Source organism: Stenella coeruleoalba (genome assembly GCF_951394435.1).
Source record: "Stenella coeruleoalba genome assembly, chromosome: 7".
NCBI classification, from domain to species: domain Eukaryota; kingdom Metazoa; phylum Chordata; class Mammalia; order Artiodactyla; family Delphinidae; genus Stenella; species Stenella coeruleoalba.
In genome coordinates, this window is record NC_137153.1 from 20,359,000 (window position 1) to 20,379,913 (window position 20,914).

Consider the following 20,914-nt stretch of genomic DNA (forward strand, 5'->3'; position numbering starts at 1 on the left):
CCTGAAAAGCTTGTCCGGCTCCCTGGAGGTGCGGAGGTGGGTTCCCATCAGCCAGAAATGGAATTTCTAGGCCTTGGGCCGTGTTTGAGGAGATCCCAGAGCTAGAAGTCCAGTTTACACCGTTAAGGACAACGTGAAAGCATGCCTTTTACTCAAGTGCCTTTTCCCGATTTTCTCTCTTGTCGCCAAGGTGTGTGGTGTGCGTCGAGAGGTGACGGTGGAGTCTGTGTGCTGGAGGAGGAGGTAGCCTGGTGCCCAATGGAATGATATTCTAGCTGGTGCTATATCTGTAGCTGTACCCACTCCCGCCTCCCCCCACATAATCCAGGAGGGGGAGTTGGGAAGGCAAGTGTATTATGGAGAAGAAAGTTGGATCTGGAAGCCAAGACTGTTTCTGGGGCTTGGAGGAAGAGGCAACCTGTGCAAGGGAGGGTGGGACCCTATTGTCACCCCTCCCCTAGCCAAGGAGGGTGTCCTTGGGGTGGGGGGCACGATGCCCCTGCGCGCAGAGCGCGGGGCCGCGGAGCGCGCGTGTACGTGCGTGTACGTGCGAAATGTGGCGCCGCCGGCCGCGGCGGAGTGTACGCTCGGCAAAAATGTGAATAATCAACACATCGTTCACACCTCCGCAGCGAGCGGGGAGGGAGCTGGCGGGTCTCGAGGGCTTTCCCTTGCCGGCTGGCCGGGCGGGGGGGGGGGGGTCGGGGACCACTAGGAAAAGAGGGGGGCACTTCGGAGGAGCTCCTCAGTTATCTTCCCCTCAACTGAGCCGAGAAACCGAAAAACGGCGGGGAGGAGTCACATTGAACTTTTTCTGTTTAAAGGCCTTAAATTGCTCGCCATTGTGTTGCCTTGGAAGTGGGACACCGGCAGGGGTCTTTGTTCCCTGCTTATCAACTGAGATGCTACTTGTCATCTCCCATCCTCATTTCCTTCAACTGCAAAATGGGGGCAAATAGGTCTCAGTTCAAGTGTGGCTGTCAAGTTTAAGGGTGAGAAAGTGCGTGGCACTGCCTGGATCCCAGGCAGTGTTGGGTAAACGTCCTGCCTCCGTTCGTTTGTGCCTTCCTCTCAGCCCTATTCTGCGTGGACACTTGCTCGATTGGGCCTCTTAGTGAGGGTCAATTCGCCCCTGGATCGCTGCGCCTTAACACCGCGGTGACGGAGATGCCACCGCCTTGGTGTGCAGCTTCCTGGAAGGGACTGCAACCGGCCGGTTTACCCCAGCACAGCCCAGACCCGGGGCTTGACGAGCACGCCACCCAACGCACCCAGGAAATCAGGTCCCCAGGTGCGCGTGGAGGCCGCACCAACACTGCTCTCCCTACGGATCACCTGTCCCCCAACACACACACACACCGCGGGCTCTGCTCCGATGTCCACGCTCCGAACGCCCAAACGCGGCCGCCGCTCCAAACGTTTGTTCTCTTGACCTTCCCGCATCTCTGCCTCGGCTCCCTCGCTCTCGCGGCATTCCCGGAACAAGGACATGGGAGGGATGGGTATTTCTGAGGGGGGAGAGGGAGCGGGAGAGAAAAGAAGAGGAAGAAAAAGAGGAGAGAGAGGAGGAAGAGATATTCTGGAGTTGTCGGTTGTTAGGATAGAACCAACTCTGGCTCCCTCAGTCCATTTTGACCGGCCTGGGTGGCACATCGTGGGTCTAGAAAGTGTTTTTCGACGCCTCCGTATTTCTGTAGCTCTTCAGTATGTAAAATCCCCTTCAGTATGTAAAAGCAAATCAGGAAGAGGATCTAAATTCTTACTAAATTGTCCTAAAAGGGTTCTGTTCGGTATGGATGGTGGAGTCCTCGTGAAATATTTGTAGTACATTTGTGGATACCGTAGTTTCTCCGCCCCCCTCCACCGTCCCCGGAAATTCTCATTTATGGAGCATTCAAGTCCAATTTCAGTAAGACATTTGGAATGGAGTTAGTGGCTTTGGATATTTCACTGATGTAAAGTTGAAATTTGAAGTGGGAGGGAGGAGAGTTGGATATTTAAAAAGATTATTTCACGAAGCACAGTGAGCTAAATATTCGTCAGGGTTCTGAGATGGTGACAAAACTGTTTCTACTCGGACAAATAAAAATCAAAGGTGCCAACTAAAACAAACAAATTTGAAAATTCACGTCCGATGAGACTGCTACTTACTTCATTTATCAAATCCAGACCGACTGTCCCTGTGGATCTCATTCCCTGGGTACTAGTCAGGCTCTGTCCGTCGGGTTGCTTAGACCCAGGCGCCGCGTGTGTGTCTGGGGCTGGGGGTGGAGGTCGGGCTGTGGGAGGGAAGCGTTCTCACACCTCCGATTTCACCTCAGGGCCATGCTGGACGAGAACTAGGCCCAGAGAGCAATTTTCTAAGAAAAAGCTCGAACCTCTGACCCGGAGGAGAGACGCGGCGCCCAGGAGACTGGACCGAGAGACTGGGGAAAGGGGCCTTACAGCCAATCGGGAGGAAATTGAACATAGCGCACCGAGATGCAGATGTGAAACATGAACGGGGGAAAATACCCGGGGGTTCATTGGGAAGAGCGAACAAAGGAGGGGACCGGGTAAAAGACGGAATAACACCACCCCTGCCTCGGTTTTATGTAACTAGATGGTCAGGAAGCATTTTAATAATGTTCATCTCGGATTTTCTCGACCCCGGCCAGGGGCGGAACGAAGCTGGCGGGCCGGAGCCCGGGAGGCGCGCGCGGGCGCCTCACCCCCGCCGGGCCGGGCTTTCCCCGGGCCGCAGCTGCGCCTGTCGGGCCCCCGTGCGGCTCAGGGCGGGTTTTGTGTGGCGTGTTCGAAAAGGTTTGTTGGGGGGTCGCTGGAGGCGAGAGAGAGGCGAGAGACTCTCCAGGCGCAGCCACCGCCGCTCACTCCGTCGCTAAACCGCGTTCCTCCAAGGCGCGCGTGGCTGACTGTGCGCCCACCCCTCCCGAATACCCACACGAAGCTAATTAAACCCAACTCGGGGGGCAGAGACGCTCCCTGCTCTGACAAGGCCGAAGCGCCGCCTTGCGGGGCCCAAGGCTGCTCCCCCATTCCTGGCCCCCTCCACCCCCCTCCCGGTGCTAAACAGGGAACTCCGTCCCAGCCTGGAGGGAACTTCGGCGTCCGCGGCTCGAAGCCCACAGGGCCCGCGGCATCTTGGCGGCCGTTCGCCCCGATCGCCCAGTGCGGTAGTCGAGCCCGCGAGGAGCAGTGCGGCTCCCCGCTACACCCAGGTCATAGTTACGGGGCCACGGTGTTTTAAACTGCCACCCGACAGAGCACCACGGCCTCTGAACTCCTCTCTGGGAGGTGGGGTGCGGTGGGTCTGGTCTAGGGCGGGCAGCAGGGACCCGGGAGAAAGAACCCATTCATTCGCTTCCTGAGGGGCATAAGTTTGGGTAGCAGCTGTTGCGGGAGAGGAGAGTCAGTGTCCTCGACCCCGGGTCTGCCCTTTAACCCCAGCCAACACGGGCCCGAGGGGAAGACGGTACGGGCCAGGCCCGGGCCCACGGCTGCCTCGCGGCCCCTCGGGGCTGCGCCCCGTACCTCTCCTGGTACGAGATGCTGCAGGTCAGAGGCCCCCTGAAAAACAAAAATCGTCGGGCTCCTCGACACGTCTTGAGGGGTTCACGGGCTGTTCAACACTCTCCACCAAGGAGCCCATTGGCTCCGCCGGGCACAGCCCGAGGATGAGGATGGGGGTAGGTGGTTACTTGAGGTTCAGAGAGATTTACAAAGAGAGTGGGGCCGGGGTAGAAGGCTCCGGGCGGTTAGTTTTTGCAGGGACTGAAATTACCGGTAAAATCTGCATACAATAGAGAATTGCCTAGCTGAAACAAGGTAGTAAGTTTCATCCTACCAATTTTTCTCCCACCCTCCTTCTTCCTTCTTTGGACAACTATTTTACTTGGCTTTTACAACAGTCGCGTTCCATATTCTTATGCCCAGTTGCCCTTATGGCTCCCTCTGCCCCTCTTGTCCAATGAGGCCAATCCAGAGCCCTGGAGTCGGGGTGCCACAGTCTACACAACCCAGAGGCGGGGACTTCACGGTCTCTACGCCCTCTACCCCCACCATCAACCTCCCCAATCCCAGGATCCGGGTTTGTGTAAAGAGGGTCAGGGCACCCTCTCCTCCTCCCCATCGGTTTTCAAGAGAATCTCCGCAGTAAAGACATGCGCTTCCTGAGCGCTATCCGTCCCCGCAGTCAGGTCGCGGTTTGCCCCAGGGGTAGAGTGTAGGCGCGGATCCGTCCCTTTCTCAGGAGGGCAGCATTTCTGAAAGTGCGAGCTTCCTGTCCGCCCAGGCAAACGAGTTGCAAGGCGCTGTGTCCTCTAGCGGCAAATTCTCGCAGTTCATTTGTGAGCGCTCACCTACACACCTATGGGATCTGGTCGGGAGTCAATTCACACTCAAATTTGAGTCCTAAGTGGGGGGGAAAGTCTCCTCAATGAAATCCAGGCTTTCGCCAAGGCCCTCTCGGTAATGAGGCCGGGAGGCTCGGGCACAGTCGCTCGAACTGCGGAACAGCTGATTTGTCTCCTCCACGGCAGATGGTCTTTGAGCACAGATTTGCATTCATTGTCTTCAAATCTGTTTTCGCGCTGGTGTTCTAGATTTCAGTAGCAGATCTATGCGCAGATCAGAATACAAAAGGAGAAGCAAGAAAATAACACCCAGCCAGGAGGAGTTTTAATAGGCACTGCGAGCTGCACGGCGTAGTTAAAAAGCCGCCTAGAGTTTCAGCTGTTTAGCGGAGCTGCAGCCGTCTCCCGGCCATCATCAGCCCGCGGCCAGCACCGCGGCGACCGCGCGCCTTGGGCAAAGTTTCCGCGACTCCCCCGCTGCCTCCCAGCAGCTCCTCTGCTGGCTCCCCCGGGTTTCGGGAACTGGGCGGGGGGTAGGGGTACTGGGGACAGGAGGGGGCTCCCGGGACAAGGCAGGGCAGTTCTAGCACTCAGCCTGCCACGATCTGTCAGCAACCTCTCATCTGCACGGGTGCAACTCCCGCTCGCGTCCGCCCGGGCGTATTTTCCTTAGCTCTTTGACCGTTTCCCCCGACACTCTGTTTATTTGAATAGCACTTGAGCCTTGTTCGTCCCCACCCCCGCCTTCATTCATATATCCTTGTCTCTCAACTTGTAAACCGCACACAAAACCTGAGTGTCACCAAGTAACTCCAGGAGACTTGGGAGAGCCGTCCAGGGAAACTGGGCTGCTCTCGGGAACGTTTGCACCAAACATAAGTACATGCGGTCACACTCCGCTTCTTCACAAACCTGCACACAGAACCCAAGACCCGGGAATGAATACGCCTCCCGCAGGCTACAAAAATCTGCATTTAGAGGCAGGATCCATGGAAGCCTCCCGCTCCCGCGACCAGACTGAGCCGGCGCGTACCAGCCGGCAGGGCCGGGCTACCCCGCTTCAGTGCAGGATTTGCAGGCCCTCATCTCACGCACGCACATGGGGTTCGGGCTAGGACCCAGGGCCCGCAGCTCTCTGTCCCCTTTCACCTCCCGGACTCCAGGCAACGCCGAGCGGGGCGCGCGCCGCCAGAGGACGTCGGCCGGGCCTGCCCAGCGCCGGCCAATCCCGAGCGTCCATGCAAATGAGGCTCCTTATCGGGCCGCGGCTCCGCCTTCCGCGGCCCGGGCCGTAGTAACCCATTCATGGGGCAGGCGAGCGGCTGTAGCCCGGCTCCGCAGCGCTCGCAGCCACCGCCTCCTTTCGGCTCCGGGTCTTCCTCTTCCTTTCACAACTGATCCTGTTGGGGATTTTTTTTTTTTCTAAATTGGAGCGGTGGGGAGGAGCGGGGGGGGGGGGGGTGGGGGACCAGGAGGAAGGGGAGAGATTAGGCAGCCATCAATCTCCTCCTGTTTCTCCCAGAACAGGTGATGCTTCAAAATTGTGATCACTTTCTTGAGGCAGCGCTGCCACTGGAAGGATGCGAGAGACCTAGGGCGGAGGGCCTGAGGCGGCAGATCTGAACTTGAGGAGGATATAACCCAAACTTTAACTACATCAGTCCGCACCTCACGCGTGGAAGCAAAGGACGGGTTATCTTTTTAAATTTTTTTTTCACCAGAGAGACTCAAACTTCGGCACTTGATCCCTTTTCCTGGATTGCTTTGGAGGAGACGGTTTGGTGACAACGTTGGGAACAGTGAGGACAGCGTTGTAACTCATTTTTAAAGCGACAGTAGATCAGACTTTTTAAATGTTTGGGATCCAAGATACTTTAGGAAGAGGACCAGCTCTGAAAGAGAAATCGCTGGGCGCCGAGATGGATTCGGTCAGGTCCTGGGTCCGGAATGTCGGCGTGGTGGACGCCAATGTCGCTGCGCAGAGGTAACGAGACGGCTGCACAATGATTATGCTCGCAATCTCTCGCTTGTTCGCTCCCTCTCTCTCACTGTCTTTCTCTGTGTGTGTGTGTCACCCCCCTCGCTGCTCGCGCTCGCTCTCTCTCCCCCGCATCTGTCGCCCTGGCCCCGCGCGCTAGGGCTCGCCCTCCGGCAGGCAGATCGCTGCAGTTAGGGGAATACTTATCCCGCAGCCAATACTCGAGTTTCTGAACTGCCTGTATGCCCCACTCCTTCCCCACAGACTACTCTTTGGGAGGAAAAATAACAAAGTAGTATCTGATGCCTCTTAGCTCAGCCCCTAGTTCTGCGAGGCGGGCCCAGCCAGGAGCAGAGCGTGAGGACCGGAGCCGGCAGCGGCGGCCGCTGGAGGAGAGCCGGCTTCCCGGCGACTCCCGGGTTTCGCCCAGCTGCTTACGAGCGCCTCTCCTCCCGCATCTTGCCGGCCGATTCTTGGAGGCCGAGAGCCCAAGGCCAGATGGTGGCTAGAGGAGCAGGAGAGGCCGGAGCGCCTGCCTGGGAAGGCAGAGCGGCCGGGTGCCCTGGGAGGAGGGCAGGCTGGAGGGTACGGGTGCAGAGAGAAAACAGTGGACTAGATGCACAGAGGCGGGGCTGAGGGTAGAGAAGAGACTAAAGAGAAAAGACGAAGGAGTAACAGTAGAAAGAGTCACGGAAGAAAGGAGACGCACCGCAAACGCAGGGATCACAAGCCTCTAGTTTTGCTGGTCCCTGAAGTTGACTTTGTTTGTGAGCATTCTCCTGCTGACGTAGTAAACGCCTTGTCTAGGCTGCCACCCCATGAAGACATTCCGCTTCCCCTCCCTCACCACCACTATTGCGCTGAGGTTTGTGATCTCCACGACCTTGTCTGCGAGAGACAGCCCCCTTACCCCCAAGACTTCTACCCAGCGCTGACGCCTCTCTATCCACTCTCCTGGCCATGCCCCTCGCAGTCCCGACATCACGCAGAGAAATTACTCCTTTCCAGGCCAGGACTCTAGGTGTCCCGGGTAGAGCGAACCGGGCCGCCACCCTTGGAGGAGAGGAAGCAAAAGTCGCATCGCTCAGGAGACCGGGGCAGGCGGCGGCTCCCTCCCTCCTGCCCGAGCCCGGGGGGCGCCAGTGTCCTTCAGCAGATGGCACGCCGTGGCGGCGGCTTTCCGCGGCCGTCTGGGGACTCGCTGGGCTGCAGGCTGAGGGAAACCAGGCAGCGCCGCAGACCGGTCTCCACGGCGCAGTTCCCTAGCCGAGCTCCTGAAAGACACCTCCCCTACTTTCCTCCTTTCCCAGATCAAGTAATTGTTAAAGTTGGAACAGGCTGTCCGTTGGGGGAGTCTAGTCAAAATTTTACACCCTTCAAAAGAGGGAGAGTGCTCGCGTCCTGGGGCAGGACGCCCCGCGACCCCAGCGCCCCGGAGCAGCTCCGTCCATCTGCTTGCTCGCCTGGACCCCGAGTCTCCCGTTAAATGTGATCTGGCGGCCAGTTTGTTCCCGGCCGCGACAGGTCGGCAGGGAGGTGTGTGCACATACTCAACACGCTTCAGGGCGCCTGCCGGGTCCTCCAACACGGCTTTCGCGGTCAGCGCGTTTGTCCGGCGCCGCCCAGAGATGCGGCTAGAGCGGGGAGACTCTCGGCCCCAGGCGAGGACGCGCTCTGCCTCAACTTTTCGGCTTCTAGGGCAGGGGTCCTCAGTATTATGTCGCCCGCGGTGGTCCTCGATCACTAGTACTGGTCGAGGGGGATTCTGCCCTGCCACTGTCCCAGGCGCAACTTTTCGGAAGAGCGAGGGAAGCAGGAGGTGAGGCCTCTCCCTGTAGGACCGAGACTTGGCCTCTGGGCTTCCCATCCGCCCCCAGGGGGTTCTCTCCCACCGCCTCTCCGAGATAGCTTGGGGGGTGGTGCGTTGTGGGCAGTAGTGCCAGGACAGGTCACTCCAATGAAGATGAAGGAAAAGGGTCACTTGTTCAAAAATAACGAGGCGCTTAGTCCCCTACCCCTCGGGCCCAGCTCCGAATCCTGACCCGGTCGGCGGCGGGAAGAGGAAGAAGATTGGGGCAGCACAACGACAAGACTTGGGCCGCCGTCTCGGGGGAACCCTCCGGGCTTCGGCCTGCAGTCGCGATTCCTTGGTCTCCACTAAAGGCCGGACATTGAGCTACTGGGCATGAGATGCCCGGAGGCTGGAACGGCTGGCGGTGGCAAAGTCCAGAGTCGTGGGCCCTGCTACCCGACCCCCGTGGCCACTGTGACTCCTCTAAGGAGTCCCTGCTTCTTAATCCTAATAGAAAAAAGTGCCCGAGGGGTTCAGAAGCCTGGACCGGGACATGGACCCTTGACCCTCTGAGATGTTGCGTGGGCGCGTTGGTAACTTCGTGTCTTTCTCTCCTTCCCCGTGTCTGGTGTCCCCCGTGTCTCTTCGTGCGCAGCGGAGTAGCCCTGTCCCGGGCCCACTTTGAGAAACAGCCTCCTTCCAACTTGAGGAAATCCAACTTCTTTCACTTCGTCCTGGCGCTCTACGACAGGCAGGGGCAGCCGGTGGAGATAGAGCGCACCGCCTTCGTAGACTTTGTGGAGAACGACAAAGTAAGCGGAGGTCCCCCTCTTCCCCTCGCGGCCTAATAACTACCTCCTTGCAAAGCACTAAAGATCCCATCTGTCACTCCCGACACTTTTCCGCTCACATCAGCAGGGATGATAAATCGAGGCTTCTCACCCCTAGCCCTTAAATCAGTCGATTTCCCCGCAGCTTCTCCCGCCGGCAACTCTCCGCCCGCACCTCCCGCTGCAGCAGCGCTTGTGGCTCTGCGCACCCGGCTTCTGGATCATTAGCAGAGCCTGGGCACGGACTGACGGCGGAGCAAAGTCCTTCCAACTAGAGCATAGTTTAAACGTATACTCAAAGCTGCCAGTGCCCTTCTCCGGGTTATTTATTATTATTATTATTTTGCACCTGCCAGCGCGGCAGGGTGGGTTACATAGGTACAAGGTTGAAACCCATAGCCCAGCCTTGCCCCTCCACCCCCAGCCTTCTCTTCCACTCTGGTTCCCAAGGCAGTGCCTGCCCCTGCCCAGGCCCCGGTATGGGCGCTGGATTTTATCTCAAACGAAGGTGATGTGGGAGGAAAGGAAAGTCTCTTGCTCTCTGGGCCTCCGTCTCTTCAGCGGCACCGTTCAAGCTTTGGAGCCGGCTCTGCCCAAGGTTCTTCTTGAACCCGGACCTGGGTCCCTGAGCTAGCGGCTCCAAGGCTGCGGTCCTGGTGGGACAGGGCCAAATGCTGCTCTTCCAAGTGACAGGTCCCTTCACCTTTCTGCAGGACAGGCAGAACCCGACAGGTTGGGTGGAGCCTGTTTAAAGGCAGCCTGGACATAGTGTCCGGTGGCCCCAGCTCCGGAGTCGCGCTTCTGAGGGCATTTTGAAGGGGAAGGGACAGACGGTTGGAGAGGGTCAAGTGACCGCCAGCCTTGGAAAGTTTTGGAGCTTGGACAGCGGCAGATGCTCCTGCCCTTTGACCCGGACCTGGGCAGGGGGCTGTTCAAAGCTGCCCGGTGACTGGGAGAAAGGCAGTGGGAAGTGGGTTAGGGAAGCCGCCTCTCTCTCCTTTTCGGGGTCTGGAAAGCAAGGGACTCTGTCTTTTCAGGAACAAGGCAACGAGAAGACCAACAATGGCACCCACTACAAGTTACAGCTCCTCTACAGCAACGGTGAGCGCCCTGAGTGCCCGCGGCGCCCGCTTCTTCCTCTTTTCAAGGAAGGCAGTTGACCTTGTCGCGGTCACCGGCAGGCGGGCTCCAGGCCTGGGGAGAGCAGGGCTGCGGGAGGCTCGCTCAGGGCCGGGGGCGGGGGCGGGCGGGTGGTGTTTGCCCCCAGGACGGCTCCGCCTGCGCTCGGGCCCGGGCCCTACGGCGGGACAGGTTTGGGATGCCCGGGCGGGGCTCCGCGGCCCTCACCTCGCGCCCTCCTGCCTCCCCGGCAGGTGTCCGCACGGAGCAGGACCTGTACGTAAGGCTCATCGACTCGGTCACCAAGCAGGTGAGCCCGGCTGTCCCCTCCTCTCGCGGGGGTGGGGGGTGGGGCCCTCCGTCCTGCCCCCTCCTCCCTCTGGCCTGTCTCTGACCTCCCCCTACCCTCCGCGATTTCCTGGGTCAGTCTTCACAGCCCCTCCACAGAAACCCACACTTTGTCTGCTCTGGAAAAATAAATGTTCCCTCTCACTCCCCAATTGTCCTGTCTTTCTGGCTGGGGAGACTCTGGAGATGGGAGTAGGTGAGCAAAGGGATGAAGAGGGGAAACAATTATTGGGAGATTCAGTCCCCCCCCCCCAAATATTCCCTTTTGCAAGAAATAAGTCCTCACCAGGGCAAACTTTTCTCTTACTATTTCGCTCGAGTTAACCAGGCCACAGCTCAGGTTCTGTGCTGCCAGCGGGCGCTCCCGAGGAAGTAGAGGGCAGAGAGAGGAAACCTGACTTTGTGCTTGCTCTTAAGTCCCCTTTTCTTTGTCCCTCCACTCCCTCGTATCTCCCCACCCTGCCCCCGCCTCCTTCGCAGCCCATAGCTTACGAGGGACAAAATAAGAATCCGGAAATGTGCCGAGTTCTCCTGACACACGAAGTGATGTGCAGGTAAGAGCCGTGTTTTCCTGCAGGCTTTGCCGGAGCGCGGGGCAGGTGAGCTGCGCCCGGCGCGCTGGCTCGCATGCGTCTCGGGCGCTGACCTTCGCGAGCGCTGGCGCGCGGAGCGGGCGGCCTCGCTCGGGCTTGCCTCCTTAAAAGACAGATTCTAAGAGCAAGTCGGTTGGGAGTCGAACAGGAAACCCAGAACCGCTCAGGATTCCACCCCCAGGCGTCTCAGGAGTTTCCTGTGCTCCGTGGAAGGTTCGCTGTCCAGCGGTCGGCGGCAGCGCGGGGAGGGGCTGGGCAGCCGCGGGTCAAGTTTGGGATCGGGGGCTTTCCCTGAGTCGGTCGCGGTCCTAGGCCCGCCGGTCCGACCCGCTAGGGGTAGATGCACAGGAGGGGCCACTTGTGGAGTTACCAAGTCAAGGTCCTGGAACGACTGGCAGTCTGGGCGGGCGACCACCGCAGGGGATGGAACGGCCCGCTTTGGGGGCGCTACCCCTTGCCCCCCAGCTGAGGCACCTGTCTGTGCCGCAGAAGCGTTTTCTTCCTCCAGGGAAGTTGCTTTTCCTAGATTTCCCGAGCCACGGGAGTTTCTTAGGTCAGGAGGAACTACCGGCTAGAAAGACCAGTCGGGTTCACCACCTGTGGATGGGAGGAAGTGGGGGAGAGGACCCCAACCGGGGAGGTACGAGGTCTGGAGCAACAGCTGGATTCTGAGGGCCAAGTTGTGAAAGGTGCAGTCTAAGTCGAATTCCTGCACCTTTTCCCATCTTCTCTTCTGAGACCAATCCATTTCGAGTCCTTTCTTCTGCTGGAGCAGAAGAAAATTAAAAAAAAAAAATTAACCCGTACATTTATTCATTCTTTCAATAAATGTTTATTGAGTGTCTGATACGTGCTGGTTATGGGGGAATCCCACAGCAAAGGAGAAAAGCTATAGAAAGGAAACTCTGGGAAGAGGTGGTTATTTTATTATAAAAATTTAAATGCTATTCCATGCACGTTTTTCTTCCTCCAAAATCTCTGATTGGAGAGAAAGCCTCAATTCTTCCTTACTCCACTGTTGCTTCAGTGAATGTCTTCCAACTCCAGACTTTGGGTAATTGCAGGCAGTCTGATTTAGTTTGGACTGTTTTATGGGCAGCTCCCGGCAGCCCCGTCTCCCTCCTCATGCAGTCAGGAAGAAACCATAACAATCAGACATGTTTGTTTTGGTTTTGACCAAGTATTAGAAAAACAAACTTTGCCAACTGCAAAGTTCAACTCTGCCAGTGGCCTCAGCTGAGGGGACTCGAGGCTTCCTCTCCTGAGTAGCTGGGTGAGGTGTGGGACAATGGGGTAAGCAAATGGCTACACCGTTATCCCAGGGCCCCTTGATAAGTACATTCAGAAAGAAAATACAATTCCAAGATGAACTTGCATGTAGTACCTAGGTTAAATAGAACACTTTTATTTGGTTGGCTAAGTGAAAAGCAGGTTTTTTTTTTAATTTTTCTTTCTACTTTTAAATGTCTTTGTTTGGAGAGATTATCTTCTTAAAAGAAAACAAAACAAAACCTAAATCTGGCCCATTGTCTGACGAATTATACCTATCACTTTAAATAATACTTGCATGCCCTATCCAGCTGTAGTTAAGGCTGACATTTTTATTTTTTAAGCCCAATCAAATCCTCCTCATTTTATGCTGTTTAAGTAGCAGCATCAATTTTTAAAGCCTCTAGTTTAGTCTGCATTAGTAATACAATATAAAAATTTAATGTACTGTAACTTTTCTGCATTTGAGATGTGGGAAGACGCTCTGCTATTTTCTTCCCAAACTAGAATTTAAAACAAATATTAACTGTGGGTAAATAAATGATCCATGGGATGGGTACTGTGTCTGTAGTGTGTGTGTGTGTGTGTGTGTGTGTGTGTGTGTGTGTGTTTTGGGGGATGAGCTGGGGTGATGCAAGTATTGGATGCATCTAAAAGGGAAGTTCCCATTCAATCTGTCAGTCAGAGCTGGTTGACTTTTTTCAGGGAAAAAAGTTCCTTCTCTCACATTTTAAGAGTCAGTCATCACAGTCAGTGATTAAGGGATGAATCAGATGCTCTGTTTCTCAGTGGGTACTGCACACACTTAGTTTCATTTGCAAGGTGTTCTTGGGCATACCTGGGAATTTTCCTGAATGGTTTTGTGTTCTGTAATCTTTAGTAAAAAAAAAAAAAAAAAAAGCTCATAAACTGGTGTTTAGCTTTTAGGCGGCAACAAAATAAATCTCTTTTAGGTACAACTTTTCTCTCCTTTCCCCAATGGTCTCCTCTCCCCTCTTCCCTGCTTTAGTTCATTTTGCCGTTTATTAGCAAGGAGAAGTCTAGTTGTTATGTGGCTGCCAGCCACCCCTGTGCCCTCAATGCTCAGAGGGTTAAAAGATATTATAATTTGAACAGAAGTCGTCTCAAGGCCTACAGCTGGCTAATAACAGAGTTGTATTGAGCGCGAGCAAACCCCACAGCTGTGACTTTTCGCCACAAGGCGCAGGCTAGACGGGGCCCTAATCAGATGGGCCAGCCGGGCAGTGAGGCCAGTGTCTTTATCGGCCAGATGGTGTGAATTTAGACACTTTTGTTATGCAATCGCAGGGAGGAGTTGGGGAGAAGAAAACAAAACAAAAGCCACCATGCTGTGCGCTTATTTGAGTTTGAAATTAGAGACAGATTTTTGAAAGTTGAGGGTTGAATTTTAAAAACGATTTTGGAGGGGAAAGGGCACACTGGCTGGTCTCGAGCAGGAGTTTGGCTGACTGGACACCCTGTGTCCAGGGCTGGGGCTTTTTTCCTTTGCATATCCCCCATCTTGATCCCTTTCTGAAAAGTGCAGGTAAGATTCAGGATTGGGAGAAAATTTCTCATATTTCCCACCTCCCATCCCCAACTGGCTTGCTTTTTTTCTCTTTCCCTCTCCAAAGACCCCCACGAGGAGACAGGGAGGGTGGAAGAGGCCTGTAAGCAAACTGAGAGTATTTCAGGTAAAAGGTTCTCCAAATAAGGACCAGAATAAAATATGTCAAACCAAGCCAAACGAAGAGCTTTCATTTTCATTCATTAGGAAAAAAAGAGTACTTCTGAGCCTCCCCGTGGTAGTTAGGGACACAGCCTTAACCTAGTGCCAAATTCAGTTGCCTCTTCTCTTTCTTTGTTTCCCATCTTTTCCTATTTTTTCATCTTGTTCAGTTTTTAAAAATACTTTCAGACTTGGAGAATGGCTTGATAGAAAATAACCCTAAAAAGCCTTTTCACGAAAGTAGCTGAACCTGAAGTTGGTCACTCAGGCTTTGTCTCTATAGCAAAGGAAGGGAGGTTTGAGCTTATTATCTGAGTAATTCAGGGACCCGGTTCTTCATGTCACCTCCCCACATCCTGATCCCAGAGCGATTGTTTGGGGAATGTGGGTTCATGAATGTCTTCTACTCTCCATTTCCCTTTGCTTATGTTACTATTGCTGGCTTGAGGACGGAATGTCATTTAAGAAATGAAATAAAGAATAACTAGGACATCTTGATGAGACCTTTCTTTTTAAAATAGAAAGAAAGAAAGAAAGAAAGAAAGAATTAGCTTTGGCTAACCAAGAGAAATTTTACGAAGAGCTCAGATGGGGTGAATACAGTCCACTCCTATAATTTTTATTCCTTCACTATTATAGTCCGACAGCCAAGTGTCTGCTACATCTTTTCTGGGTGTTAAAGTTAGAGCTTATACTTAAATATGTTACTGTTGGAAAATGGAAGATTGGGTCCTAAAGTTTCTCTGCATTTTTCTTGGAGTATCATTTCCTTCCCTGAGTTGATTCCCCACATTGTATTACACTGGCACCAGGCTTACATTTTTATCTGTTTTTCTTTTCCTCCAGAGAAAGTCCCCATGGAAAGCAGCTGAATTCAGCTGAGCAATTTTGCAAACTTACTCGGCCTCCTTAGAATCATTCCTTCTCAAGCTAAATAGATTGCCACGTCCTGAGAGTGCTCTCTTGTAATTAAATTGTACTTAGAATCGCACACAGATTTGGGTTAGGTTGACATGCTGGTGATGTCAAAGAGGAGTCTAGTTAGAAGGTCTTCAGATAACTAGCATGTATAGGGCTTTTTGAAATTGTCTTGCTAAGAAAAAAGGTTTGCCTGAGTTGCAAAGGTATTATTCTGCTGACTTAAGCAATAGAAACAGGAGAGCGGGGAGACAGGGATGGTGGCGGCAGGAGCAACGGGTGGGGTAGGGAGTTGGGAAGAGAGACAAAGGTTCTGGGAGAGCAGCCGGTCAGAATTTTTATTGGTGTTAATCTTGAGATGGAAATTTTAAAAGTTAAGACCTAATATAATTTCAAACGCGAACTTATTTCCGCGTCCCAGTGGCGAACTCTGGTATTTAAAAAACTTGAGACAATTTTTCTTTTACTTCTTACTAACTTGATTGAATGTCTTACAACCTCATTGTGCCCATTGGCTGAAAGTTTTTTTTAGCGTCTCTCAAGGATTTTTAACTTTTTGAGAATGGTAGAATCGTTCACTGAATAATCCACACATCCCTGCATGAGAGAGATGGACTTAAAATTTTTAAAAAATATCTGTCTGTTTGTTGGTAATTCTGTAGAGGATCAGAGAGGGCAAGTGCACTGCGCAGAACCAGAGAGCAAATCTAAGACTGGGATGGTGTTAGGCCTTTGGGTCCCTGCTGTCACAGTGACTTTGTCTTTTCCCTAATCTCTCACCACTTTGGAATCGAAGGATGCTCAGGGAATCTCATAACCTGTGCCCTTCTCAAACCTAAAAGAGACTCTGGAGGTAATCTAGTCCAACACTTTAATTTTATAGATAAGCAAGGCAAATCCCAGCGGGGCGAAAGAGATTTGACTAAATCCATGCAACTGGTTAGTGACAAAGTTGGGTTAGACGCCAGAGCCCCGATTCCCACTTTACCGGTCCTTCTATCGTGCTGCATCGATCTTAAACTATACAGAAACTGTCATGGGAAGGGCAACACTTACATAAATTTGGTTATTGCTAACATTTATGACACATATTCTCCAACTGGTGTGGATGATAATGCTTTTCTTGTAAGCCATGTCAAGGCTACATCCTTCACCAGCTCCTGTTCATGGTGGACCACATGCTTGGATGAGCCAAGAGGTATTTAGAAGTCTTGTGGTCCTGACAAGCAGCAGACAGGCAACACAGGGATGTGATTTTCCAGTGCTTCCAGCCACCCAGCCTCCCTTGCCCTTTTCATATTTGTTCTCTTTAGGTCCTACGGAGCCCTTCCCATCTGTTGTATTTGCTCTAGGGCCCCCTCTTTCTCTCTTCCTCTCAGATGATTCCGTAAGCATTTCGCGGATATCTACCTGAAACCCAGCACTTTGCCAGTGGAAGTCTTGGGACGCAGAGTTTGCAGGATGGGGCTTCCGTGCCGAGTCCCATTTCTGTTCTGGACTTGTTGAAAATTATTGGAGATATCACTTTACATCTCTCTGCCTCATTTTTTGCCCTATTTGACAAGGCACACCATAGTTCCTGTCTTCTTTCTTCATCTTTAGAAAATAATGGAAATGAATGAATGAATAAATGGTTACAAAGTACACTGAGTTCTCTGAAGAAAGATATTATATAACTAAGGTTTATAGTAATCCAGGCAGCTACTTGGGGTCTTTTTCATACATTTTCCTCTCCCCTGTTCCTTCAAGTATTTGTTAAGACACAAAGATCTAAAAATATATGATAAGAAATACAATAATAAAATCATTCATCACGGAGCTGGAGGTGACGTTCTGGATCTTAAAATCCAATTGTCCATCATTCAAATGATAAATATAGCTCTCAGAAAAGTTGTGATTTTCTGAGAATGACCCAGTTTATAAGTCGTAGAGGGAGAGTTTGAATGAAGAGTCTGGGTTTCAAGTTTAGCGTTGCTTTCGAACATGGCCATACAGTCATGCTTAAGCAGCTGATAGTTGAGCAGTTCCCTAGGACGTACCCGTTTTTGTGAATGTTCTTACATTGTATGCTCATTGTGTTTTCTTGATTTTAACGCATTTCTCTTACTCTTTTGGCCCCTCCCCAATCTACAGTCGATGTTGCGAAAAGAAAAGTTGTGGCAACCGAAATGAGACTCCTTCAGACCCTGTCATCATCGACAGGTAGGGGGAAAAAGTGATTTAAAAAAAACTGTTTCTGGTTTCTTTCCTTTAGAATCTCAACTCTGGGTGTGGATCACTGGGCTTTGCCGTAAGGTTGGTTTCATTTTATCTTCAAGGCTTGGAGCTGGTCCAACATGTGTTTTCTTGTTTTGGTTGGCCTTTCTTGGAAGAAGTCAGAACCTTCCTTTTTGAACATATGTCTCTAAATCTATGATGGGATTATTTTCCAGGTGCACTGACTTAAGCCTAATAAGGCGTGTGTGGATGGTAAAAGATGGTAAAGGATGACATCTCTCCCATCTGGCAGGATAGGGTCTCAATCAGTTTCCTAGAAGAGGCAGTATATCCCAAGTTACGCAGTAACTTTCTTATCATTCTCCGTGATTGTGCTGTTGGGCTTGAAGACTGTCAAATTAGATTATGGTTTAGAGGATGATGACAAGCTCTCTGTTGCACTGAGGGAGATTCCTTTCTACCATAGAGGGTTGCATTCTGGGTTCTATGTTTTGTTCAGAGTGGGAAAGATTCTTTGGGACAAGATGCTAATTCATTGAAATGTGATTTCGGCATCCTCAGCTGTATGTTTTTGTGATTGGAAACAGAACTTACAAACCAATGAAGGAATACCAATTTAACTTCCAGCAATCATGTAATTTTTAAGAAATCCCATATTCCCACCCCTCATTTTTTTCTCTTTCGTTAAAAAACGGAATAATTCCCTCTTGCTTCTTTCTCTGGGTTTTTGTGTTTCTAGACAGGTCCTGAAATGGATTGGAGAGACCACAGTCTCCAAAGTTGTTATTCCAATATTCCAATGAATTCTCAGTTGGGAGAATGGAACCTCTGGCATTCTTCCCAGAAAGCCAGCTTGCTTTCTTCGTGGAAAGTATAGCATAACCCTAGGAATGAAGAGGCTGGAATTCTGATCCTGTCCTAGCTTCTGACCTTGGACAAAGCACTCAACATCTCTGTTCAATAGTATCGTGAAGGGTATACCTGGAGGGTATGGCCTGTTGCTGTAGGTTTCAGAAGGTAGCTAAAATATCCATGGCAGTTTTGCAGTATTCTCGGAGATCTTTGCAGGATGATGATAGACAAATAGAGAATGTTTGCTGGATGTATATGCTGCCGGTCTTAGGGGGTTCAGGTGACATCAATTTAGGGAGCTCTGGAATTTTTTTAGTTTTTCTGAAAGCGCACAGAAGCTTAAAATTAATGAGTTGTAAGAACTCTTGGGGGTCAGCTGTCCTTGTCATTTGATGGGTGAAAGGACTGAACTCGGGAACAGTGACACGACTTGCCCGCGGTTGCCCAGCTGGTTGGAGCAGAGCTGGCCCTAGAACACAGCTGTCCTTACTTCTGGCCTGTGATCCTCTCACTGCCACAAACTTTTCCTCCCAGCACTCTCTGTCCCAATTTATGTGATCACACTTGACATGATTTCCCAACTTCCTAGGATGCACTTGGATCCCCTGGGGAATATGGAGCCCATGAGGGCAGCCTAGACACGGAGGCCGTCCTTTCCAGCATGTCCACTGAGCTCACTAATCTTCATCTAGTCTTTTTTTTTTTTTTTAACTAACTTTAGCTCCTCTTTCAAGAGGGTACTCTAACCTCATGGTTGTTACATCTTTTCTTGTAATCAACAACCCATAAACCAGCTTTAGAAATGTTTACAAACCCGTAAATGCTCACCTGTGCCTTACATCTCATAAGCACACATCCTGAAGGCTCTGCACCTCGTAGCAGTTCTTTCTCTCAGAAACTATGTAGAACCTGAACTCGGGGAGAGAGCCGAACATGCTATACATAATACACACGTTCATGTACGTAGGCCTTTGGCATCTCTGGAGAGGAAAGATTCTCAGGTTGTGTACCTTCATTGTTTGTGCTAGAATGCTTTAAATTCTTCTGGGAAGGTGGAAATTGTATTTTAGCTGCGTCTTAAGGAGCTTTATGTGACTGTGGCATTTATTTTTACTAGCCTGTGCACCATAAAACAGCCCAGCGATGCCTCTGCATCACTTGAAATATGTGTTACTTCCGAAATGTTGTGCATCTGCACATGGAAACATACATACCAAAGGGTGCTATAAATTGACCCGGATCAAATTTTTAGAGAACTCATCTTATTATAAACAGATGCGTTGGTTCGGCTTCCTCGTTGTAGGGATCTTGTTTGAAGACACTGCTTGTTTCTTCACCGGAATCTTGCTTCTTGCTCCTGTCTTTTGGGCATTCCTTTGCCTTCTTCCCTTCATTTGTGGAAGGGAAAGGGGATTGAAGGCAGGGTTCCATTTGCCGGAGGTGGGATGGGTGTGTTGTGTCCTCCAGGGCTTGAGCGGTGCCTCTGGTCCCTGGGTTCAACACCTGCCGGCTTCGAGATGTTGAGGTGACCCATGAGCACCAAACGGGTGCTAAGTAGTCTGTTTTGGATTTCCTCTGAGTAAATATGTAACTCTCTTCTTTGCCCTTGTTCCTATAACGCCAACTAATTATCTCCTCCCCCTACTCGCTCCATCTAACCAGATGCAGTTAATTTACACTGTCTCTCTTTGAGTTTTCTCACGCAATAGGCATGTTCCACTCTGGCTCCAGGGAAGCCTGTTTATTCCCTTGGAATTGTGTATGTCCGGGGGAGGGGAAGGGGCGGATCAAAAGTGGTTCCCAAATATTCACCGCCAGGGATCCCTCTTATTTTTTCCTTTGGTGAGCCAGGTTCTGCAAGATTTTGCCTGCCAAGCTGCAATTAACAAGTAATAATCCAGCTGTAATTTCATTTTTATTAACTGAAGACGTACAACAGAATGGGAAGGAAAAAAATCTCATTCCAGAAATGCCCTTGACCTCGGGACTTCCCTGGCGGTCAGGATGGTTAAGGCTCTGCGCTTCCACTGCAGGGGGCAGGGGTTCGATCCCTGGTCGGGGAACTGAACTAAGATCCCACACGCCACACGCCGCAGCCAAAAGAGAGAGAAATACTTGAAAATTAAAAAAAAAGAAATGCCCTTGACCTCATCAATGACCAGTCAGAGTTTCTGATCTGGGCCAGAACCACCAGTGTTACCACACTAACTTGACGGACCGCCAGCTTAAACACGAAACAACTTGACTTTTCATTTAGCCCACGTGGCCATGTCTTGGGCAGACATTCCATCGCCAATAGGCTGTTTGAAATATGAAAAAGAGCTTTCACAACCTCGTGGACCCTTAATTGAAAATCACTGGATTGTACAATAGGGCGTCCCATCAGAGACTGAGTTCTCCATTTCCTAAGACTTAGCCCCAGACTGGGAATATTTTTTCCCCGTCTAAATGACTCCCTGCCTTAATCTCTCTAGAAACATAAATTTAATTTTTATTTTCAATTGTCTTTTCGGCATGCTTTTGTGAATTCTTGGGCTGCCACACCCCTCTCCAAAAACCCAGGCCAACACACAGCCCAGCAGGACTTGCTGCTGAATCAGGGGCCTCCAGCAGAGCCTTCCTTCTGTGCAGAAATGTGCGCCCAGAGCGGCAGTAGGGTTTATTCATTTTGAGTGTAAAAATTCAAAGTTCCTACCTGAAGAAAACTCAACAAAACAGAACAGAACAAAAACAACAATGAAAACATAATCCATACCGAGGTCTTCAGCCTACACCTTGTGCATAAAGACCTCTGTGTGGTCAATAAAAATAAAAGGGCTCGAACGGATTTACGTTGGTGGTTTCAGAAGGAAGCACTAATTCAACCTTGTTTTTAATGGGCTGTGCTTTCTTTAGACTCCCTTTTCTCTCTGAAACT

At 51.6% G+C, this 20,914-nt stretch overlaps 1 protein-coding gene across 3 annotated transcripts in view; it reads left to right on the plus strand.

Annotated features, from left to right (window-relative positions):
• The window catches only part of EBF2 (EBF transcription factor 2), a 197,569-nt gene that overhangs the window by 178 nt on the left and 176,477 nt on the right, over nt 1–20,914 (plus strand). The window contains exons 2-7 of one of the 3 annotated variants that reach the window (XM_079927902.1): nt 6,074–6,336; nt 8,778–8,934; nt 9,990–10,053; nt 10,326–10,381; nt 10,900–10,973; nt 17,062–17,130. In XM_079927902.1, the coding sequence (XP_079784028.1) occupies nt 6,206–6,336; nt 8,778–8,934; nt 9,990–10,053; nt 10,326–10,381; nt 10,900–10,973; nt 17,062–17,130 (551 nt within the window). In that variant the 5' untranslated portion in view covers nt 6,074–6,205. Of the gene's footprint in view, nt 1–5,874; nt 6,337–8,777; nt 8,935–9,989; nt 10,054–10,325; nt 10,382–10,899; nt 10,974–17,061; nt 17,131–20,914 lie in introns of all 3 variants that reach the window. The other 2 variants (XM_079927900.1, XM_079927901.1) reach the window with 2 other exon arrangements.